At 39.5% G+C, this 20,733-nt stretch overlaps 2 protein-coding genes across 7 annotated transcripts in view; both read right to left on the bottom strand.

Moving 5' to 3' along the window:
• Positions 1-571: 571 nt before the first annotated feature.
• Positions 572-9,558, bottom strand: LOC121641870 (protein LYRIC-like). The gene is made up of 13 exons (XM_041988212.1): positions 8,903-9,558; positions 8,531-8,650; positions 7,803-7,884; positions 7,333-7,512; positions 6,921-6,962; positions 6,624-6,761; positions 6,201-6,284; positions 6,033-6,101; positions 5,723-5,856; positions 5,428-5,544; positions 5,212-5,319; positions 2,425-2,551; positions 572-1,525 (listed from the first exon to the last, which is right to left on the bottom strand). The coding sequence occupies exons 1-13, from the start codon at positions 9,230-9,232 to the stop codon at positions 1,461-1,463; spliced, it is 1,596 nt and encodes a 531-aa protein (XP_041844146.1). The 5' UTR covers positions 9,233-9,558; the 3' UTR covers positions 572-1,460.
• Positions 9,559-11,985: 2,427 nt separating this feature from the next.
• Positions 11,986-20,733, bottom strand: part of ubr5 (ubiquitin protein ligase E3 component n-recognin 5) — a 31,953-nt gene continuing 23,205 nt past the window's right edge. For 3 of the 6 annotated variants that reach the window (XM_041988114.1, XM_041988115.1, XM_041988120.1), the window contains 21 exons: positions 20,444-20,701; positions 20,085-20,353; positions 19,176-19,387; positions 18,731-18,964; positions 18,507-18,580; positions 18,246-18,418; positions 17,450-17,599; positions 17,049-17,266; positions 16,771-16,891; positions 16,179-16,551; positions 15,942-16,029; positions 15,679-15,823; positions 15,253-15,383; positions 15,022-15,082; positions 14,661-14,842; positions 14,488-14,572; positions 14,239-14,394; positions 13,449-13,562; positions 13,206-13,350; positions 13,030-13,115; positions 11,986-12,728 (listed from right to left, as the gene is read on the bottom strand). In XM_041988114.1, coding sequence (XP_041844048.1) covers positions 12,516-12,728; positions 13,030-13,115; positions 13,206-13,350; positions 13,449-13,562; positions 14,239-14,394; positions 14,488-14,572; positions 14,661-14,842; positions 15,022-15,082; positions 15,253-15,383; positions 15,679-15,823; positions 15,942-16,029; positions 16,179-16,551; positions 16,771-16,891; positions 17,049-17,266; positions 17,450-17,599; positions 18,246-18,418; positions 18,507-18,580; positions 18,731-18,964; positions 19,176-19,387; positions 20,085-20,353; positions 20,444-20,701 — 3,488 coding nt within the window. In that variant the 3' untranslated portion in view covers positions 11,986-12,515. The remainder of the gene's footprint in view (positions 12,729-13,029; positions 13,116-13,205; positions 13,351-13,448; positions 13,563-14,238; positions 14,395-14,487; positions 14,573-14,660; positions 14,843-15,021; positions 15,083-15,252; positions 15,384-15,678; positions 15,824-15,941; positions 16,030-16,178; positions 16,552-16,770; positions 16,892-17,048; positions 17,267-17,449; positions 17,600-18,245; positions 18,419-18,506; positions 18,581-18,730; positions 18,965-19,175; positions 19,388-20,084; positions 20,354-20,443; positions 20,702-20,733) is intronic. The other 3 variants (XM_041988117.1, XM_041988119.1, XM_041988118.1) reach the window with 3 other exon arrangements.

Here is a 20,733-nt window from a genome sequence, read left to right as displayed (position 1 = left end):
GCCATAAATATATTATACAAATAAGTTTAATTTGAAATAAAATTTTCTGAAGAAAATTAACATAACATTTAATAAAACTTTGAGGTGAAATTTTTAAAAAAGGGATCAAATTCAGATATCAGGTTGAATAACTATTTGACGGGTTGCTTTTATTTTGAAGGTAAATCCTCAGTACTTCCGGTAAACCGCAGCTTAAATTGTACCAACTTGAGACTGCAAGGTCGTATTTACTCGTCCTGTTGATGAAATACCCGGGCGCGTAAGACCGGAAAGACTTAAATCCGATGAGGTAATCTGTGTTTTCCAGAAAGTTTGAGACATAAATACTTTAATCTGGAATTTACGAGTCAATTCTTTAAACAGTAACATGAAAAATCCTGTCAAGTGAATTACTTGTGTGTGTGTGTGTGTGTGTATATATATATATATATATATATATATATACACACATATATATATATATATACACACATACACAGCTTCCAACAAACAGCTCCTTAAAATTGGTCTGACATTGTTTCATTGTTAATAAAATTGTTCAACTCGTAATTAATAAGTCCTGATTTAAAAAAAAAAAAAAAACTGCCTTTATTTAGTCTTTTTACATATGGCTTTAGCTTTTCTTTTATTACAAACAAGTTTTACAAAAGATTTTGAAGACTTGAATCAGCCAGTGGTGGAAAAGCATTAAGAGGTTCATGATAATGCAATGGCTGGTAAAGACAGCAGAAAAGCACAATTTGTAGATTCACTGCAGTACAACATCAGACAAGAGACAAACCAGATGGACAGAGTTGATGAAATGTTCAGTCACAGAAAAGAATGCAAAAATACAAAGCGGACATGATTCCCTTTTCTGTGCCTGACAATGTTCATTTACATCACAAAAGTCTACACCCTGTTGAGCCCAAACCGTTAGTCTGAAAATAACATTTGATCTTTTAGCCAGCCCACCCTCCCACCCCTCAACCCCTGACGGGCCACACTTTGCCACAGCAGCTCACAAATGTCAGAGCAAATAAAAAGACTGCAAAGCAAAGGGCCAGTTTGTTTATTTTGGCCCAGTGTGATCTGATGCATGTTAACTGTTTTAATCTCTATACAGTAAACATTCGTTCGCCACCACGACAGCAAATTTCTAAACATGAACTGTATTTTCTACATGTCTAAGGACTACAATACAGATCCTTCTGTTATTTGATTCGGTGGAATTAAAGACAGAATCAGACAATTAAGTGAAAATCATTAACACCCCATTACATTAGATTGCACTGCATCTAGTTTCAGTTTTCAGTTATCCACCAGACACACCATGTGTATAAAATTCATTTCATTTTCAAGACAGGTTTTAAGGTAAAGTCCATCAGCAAAGATCTTAGCTCAAAGTCCTTGTCACAAAAGGTGTTGCATAAACAGGATATGAAGTCTTTTGCATACAGAGCTGTGCAGAGTGGACCCTCTCATGTCTCTCTCCTCGCCTTCTTCTTCTTTGCTGGTTTGGGCCCTTGGCTCTCCTCAGCTTTTTCTGAGGAAAAGACAAAAAAGTAGCAGGAAGGTGGTCATAACATGCGACTCAAGCTTTAAGTGCTTTCAAAGACAGTGTCTCAAGTCTGCCAAACAGAACATTGAGTATTTTAAAAACAAATTTAAATAAACAGCTTAGCATTTGACTTGAAGAAAATGAAAACCTTTATGTTTATATATTGATTTTAAATTCATGTCAGTTCTTTTTTGTATTCCCTTACTTTATAACACAAGTACAACCACCCTATTCGGCCATGTCTTCTTGCGCAGCTACAGTTATATGTCTCAGCCAGCAGGTGGTAGTTGTATTTGTTGGAAGTTGTGCATTCATGTTCCAGACACTGGGACAGCGTCCTTTTCTGCCGATTCGTTATGCCAGTTTAGTCTATAAGAGCCCATACACACCGACTCATTTCGTATTTTGATCTGAATACATCTTGAACATCCATCCATCGTCTATGACCGTTTATTCCAATGCATGGTGACTGAAACCCATCTCAGTTTCTATCAGGTGAGGGGTAGGGTACACCCTGGATATGTCACCAGTCCATCACATTATAGGTTAAGAGGTGTAACTAATTTAATCCTTCCCCTCTCGAACAATGAAGGATAAATGACAGACTTCCTGAAATTTAGAAATTTAAAGAGGCAGTAGTAGTAGAGACAGTACTCGTACAGTTAATCTCTAAGAAGCTAACATTAAATTAAGGGAAAAACAATCCAAAGTGGCATATTTCTTAACTTTGTTTCTCCCTGGCTTGACAGATCATGTTGTATAAATCAGTGTATTTCATGGAAGGCTGACCTCTTAAATCTTGTACAGCATCTGGTTAAATAATGACAAACTAAACTTAATTTCAGTCAAAGAGCTTTTTTCCAGTCGGACTGAAATGTTCTTACTTTGCTGTGTTGGAGCAGGAAGGTTGTTCTGCTTGGCAGTGGGCTCTCCATCACTCGACTTCTGTGGCACTTGTGTGACGGGTGGTTTCTGGGATATGACTTCCTTCACTTGTCGATCCCCTCTCGCCTGTTAAAACAAAATTAAAATAAATAGTTTTGACTTCTTTGGTGGGAAAAGAACAAATAAATCAGCTGCACAGCTAAACATATTGTCCCACAGGGCAACATTTAGGCTTCCATTACTGATGTACACCAGTTATTATTAAACCTTTATTCAACACTGCACCCTGTAGAATAACTTTTCAGCAAAGCACCCCCTAAACCAGGGGTGTCTATTTACATTTCAGTTCAGGGGCCACGCAAAGAAAATTGATCACCAGTGAGCCGGACCAGTAAAATAACAGCACAATAAACTATAAATAATGAAAACTCAATATTTTCCCCTTCATTTTAGTGGAAAGAAGTACAAGTATCCAATCCAATTTATTTATAGAGCATTTTAAACAGAACAATGTCAGCTGAAGAGCTGAATAGCCCCTCTCTCTCATTTTATTTATTTATTTATATATATATATATATATATATATATATATATATATATATATATATATATATATATATATATATATATATATATATATATATATATATATATATAGTAACAATAAAGCGTTAACACTGTTAATTAATCGTTGTGTTAATTTTTTAAATTGTGCGTTAAGTTTTTTTTGTTGTTATTTTTTCTGGCCGCTGGCTTTGATGACAGAAACATGGCATCCGTGTCTCCTTTCCCTGCTGCAGCGGTGCGTCTGATGTAATCAGAAGATAGCGGGTTTATTAAAATGAAGAGACGTTTTCTGTCTGGAACTTAAGAAGAACCGACGTTTCTCTTTGTCAAAACCCATGCAGATGGCAGAAAATTGCGATTTTTGGACGGGAAACTGCTCCCAAAAGACAATAAGAAACTTTTTATTTATTTTTAATCAATGCTGTTTAAATTTAGGCAAGACAGCAAAGAAAAAACATGTTTTCTGACTTTTACAAGTGTAAAGCGTAAATCGGGTCTTCTTCTGCCTCTGGTTCGGTGAATCTTGGTCATAGTGAGATGAAACTTCCAGCTGTGGAATCGGAGATGTGAGCTTTCAGTAGAGGAGCTGTTTGTTTGTGTTCATGCTTTGGGTGGAGCCATAACTTCTGTTTACATATTGTTTCTGACCATTTTTCCATCAGCCAGCTAAATAAAACTCCTTTAGAGACACAAATGTTAAGAGACTTTTCAAAAAGGCAACTTAATAAATATTTTTAATGAAGAGCCACCATAGGATATTTGTTTTTTCTGAAGAACCACATTTTTATTTCCATTTTTAGGTTTTAAAATTAAGAAAAACATAAAACCTTTATAAAAAAAGAGGACAGACTTTCTTTTAAAGGATGTAGATATTTGTGGAAAATTAAGTAAAAAACAACAAACAAAAAAAACAAAACAAAAAAAAAAAAACCTAACACAACCCTAATGACAGGAAAAATATTTAAAAAATATTTTAGCCACATATTTAGAGGCATTGTGGAAGGTCCAGAGTCGTAGGTTGGAGACCCCTGATGTCGTGTTTGTAAACCTAAATTTACTCCATTTTCTTTATATAGCTGTAGGCCTTCTTTTAAAGAAAAGAGACATTTTGCGCGTAACAATGCCTAATGACTAATCACTGCATGTCACACGATTAAAAATTTTAATCGTTGCCCAGCTCACAAAAAACAAAATTTGGTTTGACCCTGTAGGGGCGGCTTAGTGGGACATTTTTTTTTACTAATAATACTAATTTTATCAACAGTATATGTGATTTTCATAAGACTGTGATGTTTACAGCTCAAAAACACATTTTTGGGTGCACTACCTCGGAAAGGTTTAAAAACTGACAGTGAGGAGGCTCCACAGCTTTGATGCTGACATCAAAAACTCAAATCTCCTCAAAGTTTAAGCCTTAGAAATGACCGGGAGCTGCTGGTCAGCAAGTACAGATGTTTTCTACAAGGAAAGCTCATTAAATGTCAACCTGATATTTCTGAAGAAATATAAGTGCAGTTTCAGCAATATTTTGACTTTCTTACAAATTCACATTCAACATTTTTAATATTTAACATTGTTAATAAATATATTCTATTTTAAAAAAATATATTCATACAAATTTAGCTTTTTTTGTTTCAATTTCATTTATAAAACTGATCCATTTTATATATTAAAAAAACACATTTTAACTTCATATATATTAAATATTTTATATTTTATCATATATTTCTATTTTTTACTTATTTTATTTCTATTTACTTTGTATTCTATTTACATATGTACAGATTTATATTCATTCGTTTAACTTAGAGATCACAATTGATCCACAAAACCACAAAATATTTAATCACAGGTATCTGGAACTGAAAAATACAGTAATTCACTTTATGATCAAAGTAACTTTTCAAGCTGTAAAAATTTAAATTAACATAATGTATATTTCCACATCTGTGTAGTAATCCTGACCACCTGAACTGACGCACCTCGTAGCACAAACTGAAGTTGTTTCTATTAAATAAGACACAATAAGACTCTTTTTATTTTTTTGTCCCTCACAGCCCCTGGAGTGTCTCCAGATACCTCCAGGGTTATGTGTACCCCCATCTGAGAAACACGGATATACACCACTAGATGTTCAGGGGAAAAGCTGCTCTGAAGTTCGAGAAGATTTTGCTCATCAGATCAGGTGGTGTTAACGCCTACTCAGTGGCCTCACTGACCTCGACAGCAGCAGCCTTGACGGGCTGGATGGAAGCAGTGTTTTCATGAACAGCTGGCTGCTTCTTCGCCGTCACCGCCGGTACTGGCTCCTTCACTGGTTCCTCTACCTTCACACGACACAAACAAGATCAGATGAAACGGTCTGGTGAATCCTGGTTAATTTAAGATAACATTTTTCTGTTCTTCCATAAGTAAGCAATAAGTAAGACTGTCACCTGGCCAGCTGTTCCCCCTTCCTCTGCAGCCTTCTTCTTCTTCTTTTTCTTCCTCTTAGTTTTAGCTCCTCCATCAGTATTGGCATCTCCCTTATCCTTTTCTTCGTCATCATCATCCTATAAATTAAAATAAATAAAATAGCTGTGTATCCAGTCTATTCTGTAGATGACTACAATGAACTGCACCAGCCAGAAAGAAGAACCGAAACAGCTCAGCTGAGATTATGTGTTATTTTTAAATCTTCCAAGCATCCTCCATAATGTTTAGTTCAGTCCCAAACCTGGGAGAACTTACAGTGGCTCCAATCAGATTGGCCTTGGCTGGCTCAGGAAGGGTCTGCTCCTGAGTCGGAGGGGTGGGCTCCTCATAGTTTCCCCAGACTTCAGAGGGAGCGTTCCAATCAGAGCTGGGATCGGTTGAACCGCCATCTGAGAAACAACAGATCACAAGAGTGAAGAAAATCATAACTATGATTTTGCTTAAAAGTTTAACAGAGATAGATAGATAGATACTTTATTGATCCCGAGGGAAATTCAAGCATCCAGTAGCATATACATACATCAAAGGTTAGTACTTGACATTAGGGGTTAGAGCTGTTACTTACTGATTCCTGACCACTCATCGTCCACCCTGGGCTGACTGAGCCATGGCAGGTCGTTCACAGGCTGGGGCTCTACCAATAAATACAGACAAAATGAGCAGAACTAAACATGGTGTAGAACACTGTACCATCTAGTGGCGATTCCATGTCACAGCATCAGTTTACACTTACGCCCAGTACCAACTCCCAGACCAGCTAAAGATGCCAGATTGAGATCTGCAGAAGGTATTGGCCTGTCAATCACAGTCCATGACTCTGAAACACACACAAATGTCCCTGATCAACACAATTAAAAATTGATGTAAAAAGAAAACTAAATCCATTTTCTGGTTTTCATTGACATTGGAAAACTGAGCTTCATAGTTAACAACTAACACTCCAATAACACTAAATAACACTCCACTGTTGAGACTCTTTAATACTTAAAGAAACTTAGTTAAATTTATTTAAATCTCAGCAGGATATGAAGGACATAGACATCAAAAATGCTGCTGGCAATTTGGAAATAAGTTAAAGCTCTAAGGAAAACTGTTTAAAACCATAAACAGCCTGTACAGATTGCTGCCATCCTGGCAAAAGAAAAAAAGCTTTTACCATCAATCCCTGCCCTCCACAATGGTGCTGGCTGTCTAGGAGTTGTCCAGGAGCTCGTCTTTGAGGCAACAGTGTGAGCTGAAACCTTGACAGCCTTTTCAGGGGCAGCTGCAGCCTCCACTGCCTCATTGCCTTTAGCTAAAAGCAATTAGGGAGAAAAGAAAAAAGTATTTCATACTCAGACACAATTAACAACCAGACAGTAAACACTTCAAATCTTATTTCTACTACACTCCTACAGCCCTGCCTGTGGGTTGTTTTCCAAATGAGTGATAAGTCATATGGCTTGTTATGTACCTTGAGAAGCGATAACTTCAACCTTCACTTTTGCAGAATCTCCTGAGAATAAAGAATGTACTGTCAACAAATGTTGAGCACCAACCACATAAGAGCATTTTGGAGGAGAAAACACATGCAGGCACACACATGCACACACTTCATAAAAAAAATGTCACACGAGACATAATTCCCATAATGCCTGTATATATAGCCAGTCTTGTTAACAAGGGACCAACGACTGGAAAAAACAACTCACAAGGAAAAAAAAAAAAAACTGTCTATATAAATACAAAGTCTTTTTAACATTCACTGGTGAATGATTATTTTGTTTTTATGTTTTTTTTTTTTTTTTTTTACACAAAGTTTATGAGGGGAAAAAAAAGGAAAACACCCTCCCCTCACTCAATTTTAACTCTGTTAAAAGAGCCACCTTTTTTCTTCTTCTGGTTGGTGGGTGCAGGGGGTGCTGCAGAGGAAGCCTTGGGCTGCTCTGAGGAAACGCTCACAGGTGTGTTCCCCCCTCCAGGACTGGCTGAGCCATCACTGGAGCTCTTGTCTTTCTTGCGTTGCTCACGTTTCTCCTTGTTGCTAACCTTGGTCTCCCATGTGCCTGAAAAGTACCAATGAGTCCAGTTCAAGTTTGTAAAATGTTTTCTAAAAAACAAAAACACTAAAAGAATTCACAAGAGGATTAGTTAGGACATAAGGTATGGATTAGCTAAGTTAAAAAGGAATACATTCTGACTGTTTTAGCAAAATAGCTAAGCAGAAGTGACCCATTTACATCAATGCTTTCTTGCTTAAGTTAAACAGATATGAATAGTCAATCTCAAACAATGCAGATCTCACCTATTTGTCACTGAGCAAAACAAGTTAATTATGTTATTAATCATATTTCACCTTCTTCTGGTTCTTTTCCCTCAGCAGTCACTGCTTTGGTGTCCTTCACAGCCTGTTTAGCTTTCTTTTTGGACTTCTTTGTCTGGAACCAACATAAGCCAGAGAAAACACAAAAATTAACATTTGTAAGACAGTAGTTCATACAAATAATGAGAGAGAAACACAGATAACTTGGAAAGAGAAAGCCATCCTGACAGAACCAGGGAGTGTCCATCAGTCAAATAAACAGGTCCATTAATAGGTGGAACCACAGCCACTGCTTAATACTTCCTAATTCTGTAAGACATAACTTTTATAAACACCAATTACATCAGTAACTTTCAAAGCACTATTATTGTCATCTGCATATTTTTACAAGCTGTAAAGAACATTATGCTGACATAACTAAGGTAATATCCCCCCCCCCCCCTTTTGGCTGCATCTGCAAGCTGAAAACTGTAACCCAAAACTGGCAGCCAGTTACATCTGTGCAAGGTGACAAGGATTAAACAGCTTTCCTGTACCTTTAATGAACACACACACACACACACACACACACACACACACACACACACACACACACACACAAAAGAGGATGTGATACATTGAGTAATGACTAAAGTAAAACTGTTTACTACACCGTTAACTACAAATATTACCAGGGGACGTAAACTACAATAGCAAATTAATGTGTTCACCATCTTTGGGTGCGAGCCCAATCACGCGCTTCTTCCACATTTGAAAATTACCTCCGCAATCTTGTCGTTCTTGACTTCTGGTGGGGGCGACTGATGAGGTGGCACTATCTCTTCCGCCGATATGGCTTCTTCCTGTGGTTCAGCAATAGCTCTGCCATTTGGCTGAGATTTCTGAAAGGACACGAGAAGATATAGTTAAACTGTCATAAAAGTTTTTCTTTTTAAATCTTATCAGTCAATATATACAACTCCAGCCAAAGCTAGCATAGCCAGATCTAACACTAGCCTGAGGCTAGCTACAGCTTTGACAATGACATATGCTGCAACTGTCACTGTGGCGTTAGCTTGCCAGCTAGCCTATGGCTAACAGCATGGCTGTCAAGCTGGGCAAAGGTTTAACTTAAAATGGTTCCATTTACGTGCCTTTTCCGACTTCTTTTTCTTTTTCTTCGGCTCCTCGGATTTGACAGGTTTACTAACAGCAGACTTTACTTCAATTCCGTCACCCACAGACCTCGAAACGGGACGTTTTTTGAAAACAGCACGACAGAGCGAGGCCCACAGGGCGACCATGAAGAGCAGCCCGGTGCATGCCGCTAAGAGGACCATCCATGGCGGAATAAGCTCGGGCTTCAGTCCCAGATCCAGGCCAAACTCGGAGTGCAGCCACACTAGGCCTTTGGTCAACAGTTCATTCAGACGATTTGTAATCAGCTTGACCTGCTGAGAGGCCGCGTCTTGCCATTGTTCCATTTCTATTGTTTTTACAAACAACAGACCTATTAGTCACGCTTTGCTTACCTCTACTCGCTGTGCTAGCATGCAGTGTTACCTATATATAACGGAACGATTTCGACATGATGGCAAACAATTAATTTAACCGCCAGCAACATTGGCCAAGCTAGACAGCTAATTAGCTAAACCTTGTAGGCGCAACGGAACCTCGGCGAAAGCTAACCACCCTGTAAGCTACTCTAAGACAATATTTCGACGGAGCTAACCAACAATGCATCTAATGTGACCGCGACTCCAGCAGGTTCACCTCATATGGCTCCGTTATGACTGGAGGAGAAATGATGCCTTCGCGACGGTAGTAAACTACAGTTTCCGGGTTGTAAACGGTCACTACGTGACAGTCTGTTTACTGCTTACTGCCTGGAAAAAATACATTTTGATTTCGCAGCTCTTGATCGTTTAAACCCAGCTTGCTAAAATATATTTTATTTACTATGTGCTTGATAAAATTAGGTCTGAAAATTCACACATACACAAGATGTATTACATTGTTAATCGGTTTGTGCAAACTTGTCTAATTCGGGGGAAAAAACCCACATTCCGTTATTTCAACTGCATATAACTCGGCTTTCCCCAGGTGACTGAAGTGATCTCATATTTAACAACACATTAGGTAATTTACTTTAGTTTTGTCTCAGTCTAAACAAAAAAGGCAAAAAAAAAAGTACACGACAGTTTAATTTCGCGGTATTCCACGTTGATTGGTTGAAACGGGAATTTAAAGAGACACTGACTAATTTTAAGCGTTCCGGATAATTAAACACAAACTTGCACTGCTAATGGAATGAGTAATGTTTGTGCCATTATTGCTTAAATAAAGTAAAAAAAATACTGGGTATTTTCAACCTGGATGTAGACAGGGATGCCCAGTTTCTTGTTTCTGCTGGTCACAGAATTACTGGAATAAAGTGTTGTTCATAATCGCAAAATAAAACAGCGAATTAAAAATTGCACAACTGACTGATGACATCGTTTTGTTTCTGCAGTTCAAAGTCAACTTGTGATCAAAGCCAGTTGATAAAATGCATCTGTGGATTAATGTGGATATTAAAAAGGAAGAAGGAAAATTTATTGGAATTGCTTGATTCAGGGCATTAACTGGCAAAGATTGATTTTTACCATATTGTATTTCCAAAAAGGTAAAGGAAATTCACTTTATATATCTTTTTCATAAGATAGCCTGTGAATGTCAACGTGTCCAAATACACAAACATAAGCTGCTTGTTCCTTTTATGACAAGGATGAAATTCTGTTACACCTCTTATGTGATTGAGAGGACCAAAAGATTTCTCAATAATTTAAATAGTCCACCTATATGATTTCTCTTATTGCAAAAATAAATGCTGTTGTGTTTTAAAACTACTAATGACTCACTGGAATTTGCAGTAAACTTGTTTACTTTGCAAGCAAATTTCCGTACAATTTGGTCAAACTTTTCACCTACAAATTCAAAACAATGTGAAAATTCTTGACATAAATGTTGTCTTCTCCACTGTCTTACTGGCTTGACGTCTGTATATATGCAGGCCCGAAGTCTGCCAGGTTACTGTAGGGAAAAGGGGTGCACGGTTAATTCGAGATCCAGGTCTGATTTTGGAAGCTGTCAGAAATGTCTGATAAAGACTTTAAGGCTAATGGGGGAGGTAAGGGCTCTGCAGGAGCGTGCACAAAAATTCTGGGTTCTGCATATAAATCATCTTGGTCGGCCCCCAGGGCCACTTGATCAATATTATGTTAAACTTTATTGATTTAGTACAGTGTTACAGTGGTAACGAAATATGTTTGCTATGCAATATGTCTACAACAGCCCGAGTCATGCTGTATTGTACCTCGTTTTACTGTGAGCTTATTCTACTCAGTATCTTTTGTCATGCAGGCTGGGTACTTTTCTGATGCATTGCACAGAGGTTTTCTTTTCTCCCCCTAGTTAATACATTGAATTAAGTTATTTAAAAAATGACTAGGTTGCACATTCTTCCAGATAATTTTTTTTATTAAGCTATTTTTTAAAGGTATTAAATGCACCAAGAGTAGGTCTTGTGATAGTTTCTACCTTATTAATAATTTATTATAACTTTAAAGTTAGAATATTGTTTATTATTAACGGTTTTTACAGAGAGGTTTGTGACATCGTTGAGTCAAATGACTGGCATCATACTTTCATAGCATGATACCAACTTGCCCGTGTTGCCCCCTAATCAGACTACTGTTGATATTAGCTTAGTTCAGATGTGCTCAAAGAAATGAGGAAGCAACTCGCTTCATTTGATCTCCTTTTCCTTTTCCTAGCCTGATTGCCCTTTCTTTGGGAAAATCCATTTTCCCTGTCTCTCAACACTTCATTCAGCCGGAATGAAATTCACTATATCATTTTAAAAAAGCAAGGCACATGCAGCTTACATTTTCACTCTTTGAAGACCCCTCCCTGCAGTGGGTTCTGGTATAAACAGTGCTTGTTCTTACTCAAGCATGTTTGCTTTTACCAATGCATTCAGTTTCAAGCATTTCTACATTTGGTACATCTGTACCAACATTATTTGGACATTTTAAGTCATGTAATGGGCATTTTAAAGAGACAAAAGGCAAATTAAGCACAAAAAGCTAAATTCAAACTTTTTCATTCAATTTTCATCAACTGGAGCAAAAGTGTCTTATGTACAATGGATCCTCTCAATTTTTCCATTAATTTTAAAAATAAAATCACAGACGACTTATTTGCATCCAAGTTTATTTTTAAATTCCCTACTCCCCCTGTACAAGAAAAAAGGACTTTCCACAAAGGCAGCAGTGAACTGTCAGTGATAGTACTTTTCTAGGGAAGGAAAAAAACTTAATCACAGTGTGTCTTTTCTCCTTTTAAATATTTCTACTGCCGTCATCTTTGGCTAGATTTTCGTCTGACAGCTTTCTGTCAAACTCAATTCCTGGGAAGCAAAAGTTTAAGCCAATAGAGCAGAGCTGTGGGCTTTACATTTTACAGTGCCAATGCAGGAATGTTCTGGACCATATACCTCTTCATTAACACAAAATAAACAAAAACAATAAAAACTGAAATAAAAATAAGCAGTTTGTGTTCACAACACAAACAAATATTACCACATGGGGAGATAGCGACAGTATGTCGAATTTCATAAAATTGTTTGGACAAAAAATAAATCTACAAAAATGGAGCTAGGTAAATATTACACAACAGTAAACATGTTCTTTTTTTCCTTTTTTTAAACTCTTTTCTTTTGAACCTCTACACAAAACCAAAGTTTTTGGTCTTAATGGCTAGCAGGAGTTTTTGTTTGAGTATCTGTTTTGAAGAGTAGAGTGGCACGTAAAGACGTGAGATGCAGGTATTGGCGGTGGGGAGGTGCTGGTCGTCTGGAGGTCTGATGGTGATGGAGGGCATTGGCTGGAAGCCCTCCTCGCTGGCTGGCAGAGAGGGGCTGGAGGTCCAGAAGTACACCTAAGGAGCAGATAAATGAGTAGTCATTGTTGTGTTCGATTTTGAGATATTTAAAACATGGTTTATATGAGGGCTGAGGAACAATAAAAGACCAACACTGCTAATATCTGCTTCCTCTTTGGTGTAGTCTTTCCTTTAAAACAAAAACTATTTATATGCACACCCTTATGTCTGTCGCTCATCTCATAGTTTGCATTGAAATGCAAACAATTTTAATGTAAACCTCTTGCGTCTGAAGAAGAGCAATTACTGATACGGTAAGAGATGACAGCCTCTGTTAAGTGTTAGCTAACAGACTTACCAGGTCTTGCCTTTCAGTCATGCTCATCTTTTCCACGATGGACCAAAACCATCGTTTAAACTGGAGCAGTTTGTCTGCGTTTTCACCTGTTGGATTAACAAGTTTTAGCTCAATACATTTCAGCAAATGTTTTTCTTTTCATTTGTTAGGCAGGACTTTGATACAGAGCAACATACCAGATTCATCATTGAATGATGTGAAGCTGATCAGCATCTGGACGTTGACTTCTCCACAGCCGTTAACCAGCAGCCTGAAATCCTCAGCCGTCAAGTCCTCTAGCGCGTTTTTAGGGAGTACGTCCAGCAAACCTTTCCTCATCGCCTTTGAAATCAAGTCATTTAGAGAACACAAATTTTGATGGGCAACAACAACACACTGAGTGTTTCAAGAAGAAGAAAAGAGGGACTTCTGTTTCTTACATGGAGAGGTTGCTCGGCCACCACCAGCATTCTGTGCTCTGCATACTTCCTCACATACTCGTACACATTGAGGGGAGTTACTGGCATGTTGACTCCACCAGAAAGAAGCTCCACCTGAGCAAAGTTAAAGCATCAACAATCAGTCTGTCCCAGAAAAAAAGGTTATGAATGCATAGTTCAGGAACTAAGATATTCAGGTCATTCAGCTGCATTTAAAGTATTTGTCAGCAGTGCTTTGCTACAAACTTCATTCATTGTTGGCCAGCCCGTAAAGATTTAAGTTATTAATTAATGCTATTTTAGCATCTTTTTAACAACTTTTTGCTTATCTTGTGATCTTTTCACAGTAAGAATGTTTCTTGCTATTTGCTTTAATAAAGCTTATTAGTGAGAAACCTCAAGCGTACATGCAAACAATAGTAGTAAGAAGCTTCGGTGACATAAGCTACACTTTCTCTTTTTATCTTTATGCACACAAGCTAAACCTGACAAAGGTGACATATGTTATCTACTTTTGATGGGATGGTGCTGCTTTACTTCACTGAACATCTGCAGCCTCACACTGGCTGGAACACATTTGCTCTTAAATGGTGATAAATCTGGGCTTTAAACAGACAACAGAGCCTTACTGTTGGAACAGCTAACTTTTTATGAGAGTCAACCATTTAATTCATACTTACTGATGACTTTACTATTTAACTGTGTGTAACTTGTACAGCCCTGATTCACTGAGATTAAGAAATACACTTTGATTGGACTACATTTGATAATACAATGACACCACAGTTACCTGTCCAGCTCCTTCCTCTTTGCAGAGGTCAATAGCAAAGGCCAGATCCATGGCAGCAAATACTGCATCTGCTTCGCCAGCCTGTGAATGGCGGATCAACTGCCGCAGGCTCTCATACATGACCGGGTCAAAGAATGCAAAGTCATGCCAGTTCACCTACAGTAACAAAAATCATATGGATTTTTATCAGTATGGTTTTGGAGGGCTAACCTTCGTATGGCAGGTTTTAAATGTGTAATTTTGTCTTACCTTCCTACCAAGCAGCACTTTGATGACGTGTCTATTCAATGTGATTGGGCAGAGTTCGTTCTGCAGCAGGCATAACCCCAGTATTCTGTTCAGAAATATAACAATCAGCTCTTTGTACATGGCAAATTACAACTTCATTAAACCCGTTTTATTTGTCTTTGTCAGCCCATTACCTTCCAATGTTACGGAAGCAGTTGAGTCTGGCCTCTGTGTTTTTGCCAGGCCGAGGAGAGTAAAATCCTCGTTTGCCCGGTTGGTAGAAGAGAGGAGCGTTGTCATCCCCATCATCTGGGTCGTCCAGCTCCATGTCAACCACGCTGCGTGTTGAACCGTGACGTTTACGGTTCTCTTGCAGCTACAAACGTTAAAAGAAAAAGAAGACAGGGGAAGACTGTAAGATATGCCAAATTCCTGCTGCTATAAGCTTCAAAGTAATTTAAAAAAATCTTTATGCCAAACAACCAACAATTTAGATATTGCTAAAACATAAGTTAAAATTAAGAATCACTAAAAATAGGGTAGAAACATCTTTACCTGGGCTTTTTCTGGAGCCTCAGGGAGACCCAGATCCAATATGCTGTCAGCACCATTTTCCCTTAGGAAGATTAAAGTTGAAAGTTAGATTTTGAAAAAAAACTGCATAGAACATGGAAAAAAAAAATCCAGATAAAAGAAATGTTCTTTTAAAAGCTGCTATAGTGTCATGTGAAAGAGTCCCTGTTGCTGCATTTGTGCTCTTATCTGCAACCCAAGATGTTAATTTACCTTCCATGTGCAATGAGAAGCTCCATGGCCTCTTCTACTCTGGCTCTGAGGGAATCCTCGCTAGCCAGAAGCAGCAGCAGCTGAGCAGGAGACAGCTCCAGCAACATGCCTGTAATTTTACTGGCAAATGCCTGAAGAGACAAAAGCATTGCCCGACTTAACAGGTGCAAAGAAATGAACAAAATACAAACAAAACAAAGCCAAGTCTTTAACCATTACTGTTAACAAAATGCGTATAAATTCATTATGGTGTAAATAGAGGGTGGATCATCACTACATGTAAACTGATGAAGCATACTGATGGTGATACAGGAAGTCATGTTTTCTCCAAAAACTTGAAATGTTGCAATTTTTCTTCCTTTTTAAATCTTAAATATAACCTGTTCTGATAATACTGGGTTTTAACAACCGCTGGTGGTTTATTACCGGCTGCATTGCATGAACTCGTGGATATAGCCTTTCGCCGAGGGCTTGTCTGTGTGCGGGCAAAGGATCGGGCTCATCGCTGGGGTTTCCTTCTGATGAAGGCCTGAAAGGCCTGGTATCTATAGACAGCTGCCTCCTTGAATCTCTGTAACAGGAGATATATTTTAAAACAAAAGAAAAAAAAACAAAATTGTTACTAATCTATGACTGAGAGCACAAATCTTCTCTTAAACAATGGAAGGAGGAGTAGAAATGAAGGTTACCTGTCTCGGTCTCTCCGAGATCCTGCTCGAAGCCCTCCACTTCTCCTCTCTCTTTCCCGGTCTCTGTTCCTCAGACGCTGCATTAGATCTGAACATACAAAACAAGTTTCCTTTCAAGTATTCTGTTTCTCAAAGATACTTTTATAATAATAATACAGATACAACTGTTTCAGCATCACTCAAGTACCACTGAAATGCAACAATAAAATATGCAGTAGTTTCTATGTATTGTCATACTTGAATTGTAATCGTGATGACACGTACTGCTGGCCTGCATGCCCTTGCTGACACTCTGAACACAGTCCAAGTTGGGCAGCTTATCGTTGGAGAGGAGGGCCAGTGCGATGGCCGTATAGAAGCTGCGAGCTACGCCGCTGCCCTCTCCAGGCTCATCTTTGAAAGTGACCTTCACCCGGTGTACAGCCATGGGTGTGGTTGTGCACCGCCTGCCAAAGTGAGCGTTAAGCTGGCGCATGGTCTGCTGTATTAACTGGTCTCGATCACGGTCAACTTCCAGGGCCAGATCACGGGACTGCAGGTTCCTTAGCTTCTCCATCTCCCGTCGGAACTTGGATTCTTTCACCTCAAAACCTCCCAGCTCTGTGAGGATCTAGAACAAACAAGACAGCTCAGTTGTTTACGATGCTTTACCCAAACTTCTTCCTTATTCACTTCCAGGTCATGAACACATCCGAGGAGCAAGTTGTGCCATTTTTTGCAGGACACATAGGTGTCAATATGATGCACACAAATACATAAGACATATATAAAATAAGTGCAACTTATATTTGGCAAGTTTAAATGAGCTTAATCTAAAAGTAAGATTTACCGATCCAGGTTCAGCTCCTACATCCTCCATGAAGACACGGCCAAAGAGCTCCAGCGACAGACGCCAGCGGCCCAGCAGCATATCATGCGAGATCATCATCCCCATAAAACTGCAGTGAGGCCTGGATAGACAGAGGACAACCAGTATTTGTTTCATTAAACTAATTTCAAGCCCGTTTTTGTTTACAAAAACAAAATTACAACCAGTTCAGAGGGTGCTGCAAAGGATCAACTTATTCACTTTATTTACCTTCAGCCACGTGACTGCCTAATGCCTACCTAAATGATGGGAGAGGAGGACCGTCACTCTCAGTAAGGCCTATCTCAGCGAGCAGGCTGCTCTTCAGCTGGGCAGCAAGGTCATGAGGTGAAGGGCCTGGTTTCGAAGTCTCCATCTCCTGCTCTCCCAGTGACTGGTTTTCAGCGTTCCGCTGGCCCGTTTCCATACTCATGACATTTTTCAGGTTGGCTGAGTAAGACATCTTCGTGGGCAGGATCTGTTTTAGCAGGGTTCAAAGATTTTCTTTAGTAATGTCCCAACAATGGCAGTGTGATGATGATGATAGAATGGAAATGGGACTCAGAACACAGATTATGTCCTGATATCTACACTTAAATGACTGTTCACACACAAAAAAATACTATCCAGCGAGTTTGTCCTGTAAAGATGGGTGATATACCTGAGAGGAGGAGGGTAGAGAGGAGCCCATGTTTACCTCCAGGCAGTTCCTGTCCATGCTTGCCTCAGCCAGGCCTTTGGTTGTCATGTAAGAGGAAGAGTACAAGCCCTGAGACGGACGCCCAAACAGATCCTCCTTTCTGGCATTGGGCTGGTGGAGAAGAAGCAAAATGGAGTTGAAGTCACAGGGAGACTTTAGGCTATTAACAAAATATAATGGCATTTAAATAGTTACAGATATAGTTTACGAGTGCTGGGAACAGAAAACAGATCAACTTGTTCTAACGTCAAACTTATGCTGGACAGAACAATCAAAAATCTTTCAGTCAAAGAAACTGATACATGTTTGATTTTATGCCAGATTGTTTGTCATTTGAGAGTACTTCCATCCCCGACTGAAATGTCTGAAGAACAGGAACAAGAACGTGGCTGATGACTGGATTTACTGCATTTTAGAAATTCTGTCTGGCCGTTGTGGAATTCCTCAGTCTAATTCATCACATGGCTGCTGTCAAAAGACCTAATTCAGAATGTAATGGGCCTGTTTTTATTCCACTTAATAATTTACACTCTATGACTGACTGAAAGTGCAAATTCATTCATGTATTTATTTTTCAATCTACAACAAACGACGAGAGCAATGTTACACTTCTATTACTTTGTGGACAATGAAACAGGATTATGTCCTGATCGAGTGTACTCGTGCAATAAAAGCTGCAGACTTTGAGATGGGATTAACCAGGATCTATATTCATATCAGGAGTAAATAGCTTCAGAGACATGGCTGAAATTCTGACCTGCAGCAGATGAGGCTGGTCTGCCAGTGGAATGGCCTCCGCCAGTGGAACATCAAAGGGGTTGGGAGGGATGCAGCCCAGGAAGGTCATGGAGTCAGAACGGCGGAAAAAGGGGTGGTTCTGACCCGTCTCAGCTGGAACTGGGTCCTCATCTTTGTCCTGCAGAGTTGAACCTGAAGTGGGAAAAAAACAAACCTATTCTTAACCAACATATTAAATGCTTGAGCATATATTATATGGTATAGAAGTATATTTATTTACTTTGATTGGTGTCCTCATCGTTCTCATGCTCCGAATCCTCATTGTCCAAACCAAGTTCCAAAATCTCTCGATTCCTGAAAGTTGATAAAGATGTTAAGTCTTGTATGTATTCTAAAAGAAGTGTAATTCAACGATTGGTCAAGATTAGGATTATTATAAAGATGACTTATTTAGTTTACAACTAATACACTGCACAATTATGCTGCCTTTTTACCCCCGTTTACCTCTTTCTATCCATCTGTGGGGTGTCCAGGGTGGTCTGCTGGTTCATAGCCTTTATCCAATAGATAAGTGCCTGGAAAACGTAGGCCACATGTTTCAGCGAGCACACATCCAGGACAGGGAGTACATCAGAATGTTCGTCATTATGAGAGCGCATCAGAGACAGGGCGTAGTTCAGGAAGTCACCCCGTGCTGACATCATGCCTTGACGAGCAGTCAGCAGTGTGGCCGCTCTCCTGAAAGAAACACGAAGCAGGTGAGTGTATGGAGCAAACTATTTTGAAATAAATCAGGATTGCAAAGCGTTGGCTCTAATGGTGTTTTTATTTTTTTGTTCATTTAAATATATATACAAAAAAGTCCCATTCCATCCTTTGGTCTGAGCAAGAAACGTAGGGCAAAGTTGTGGAAAAGGCTTAGTGTTAGAAATAAATTGAGGAATTATACCTGCGGCCTTCCAGAGTACGAAGGCTAGCCTCCTCTCGAGCAGTCATGCGCTCCCTGCGTGCTGAATGCTGAGAGGCGTGGAGGGGGTGACTGGGGTGACCGGGGTCTCCAGCAGATGACAGGGCTGAGCCATATCGCAACTGAGCCTCAGTGGAATCCATGATGGACACCATCCAATTCCAGGTGGGAATGAGCTTTTCTTCCACACAGTTCTAGTTCACACAACAAACAGGACAAGTCATAATCTGGTCAGATTTTAAAGTAAAACATAATGAAAGTACAGTACAATTTATGTGTTTTACAGGAACTGTATTTCTGATTGTTGAAGAATTAAGGGCAGCAGTGGCTCAGATGGTAGAGTGGGTCATCCAGTAAGCAGAAGGTTGGCAGTTTGATTCCCAGTCATCTGTCGCTGTGTTCTTGGGCAAGACACTTCACCCTCCTTGCCTCCAGTGTTGGCATCGCTGGTGTACGAATGTGGATGAATGTTTGATGGTGGTTGGAGAGGCCGACTGGCTGCCACGTTTCTGTCAATCTGCCCCAGGGCAGCTGTGGCTACACATGTAGCTTACCATCACTAATCTAATCCATTATTATTATTATTATTATCATCATTATCATCATCAACAACAACAATAATAATAATAAAGTATTCCTTATGAGTTTTTTTTTTTAAATTTATTCCCTTAAATAAGGTGATTTTCCATGGTTGGTCTTTTCATAACTGCATTGGCCTAACACTAAAGAAAGGCTCTGGAAGCTTTATAAACATGTTTAAAATAAAATGGTTGCTAAATGTTTTGTGAATAAAAAATCTTTTGCAAAAAGAAAAAGAAAAAAAACAAAGTGTTCAAGACTTTTAAAAAACATCTCTCTATGTAGCAGTGGAATATGTCACTTATCTGTTACCTGCAGGTTGACTGCATCTTGGTAGGAGAGCTTCACAGCAGCAGGATACTGGGAGTAGACGAGATGGTTATACTTTGGAATGAGACTCATGAGGTCTGAAATCTGCCTGATGACAATGCTGTAGGCACGGGCGAGGCTGCTGGCGGACGTCAGGTAGCTGCTGGAACTGCTGGCCTCCAGAGCCGCTGCTGCCGCTGCAGCACTGGAGCTGATTGCACTGGAGCGTCGCAGGTTGGTAGGGTCAATATATATCAGGCCCGTGGAGCTTGCTGTGTGGAAGACAGCCATCATAACAGGTACAGTTTATATTCTCCATTTCACAGTCTGAAAACGCTCATGTTTCGAGTTGGTTTACTGACCAGCTGTTGTTGAAGAGCTGGAGGGAGCACTTCCACTTGCCCTTTGGCTGGGGGTGTTTCTAACAGCCCACTGCATGGAGCGAGGAGCCTGGGCTGCACTGTTAGCATGGGAGGAGCTTGTTGTCCTTTCCAGTGGCTCATCCAACAGAAACGTCTCTTGGTCAACATCATCGCTCTGACTGCTGCTGCTGTCTGAGTCACTCGAGTCGTTGGACTGGGAGTCGTCCTCTGAAAAGAAGGCAGGGACGCTGCTGGCACCTTCAGTCGGAAAAAGAAGGGATGAATAAAAG

Source organism: Melanotaenia boesemani, chromosome 6 (genome assembly GCF_017639745.1).
Source record: "Melanotaenia boesemani isolate fMelBoe1 chromosome 6, fMelBoe1.pri, whole genome shotgun sequence".
Taxonomy (NCBI): Eukaryota; Metazoa; Chordata; class Actinopteri; order Atheriniformes; family Melanotaeniidae; genus Melanotaenia; species Melanotaenia boesemani.
Note: the sequence above shows the minus strand (reverse complement) of the source record. Positions and strands in the feature narration are given on the sequence as shown.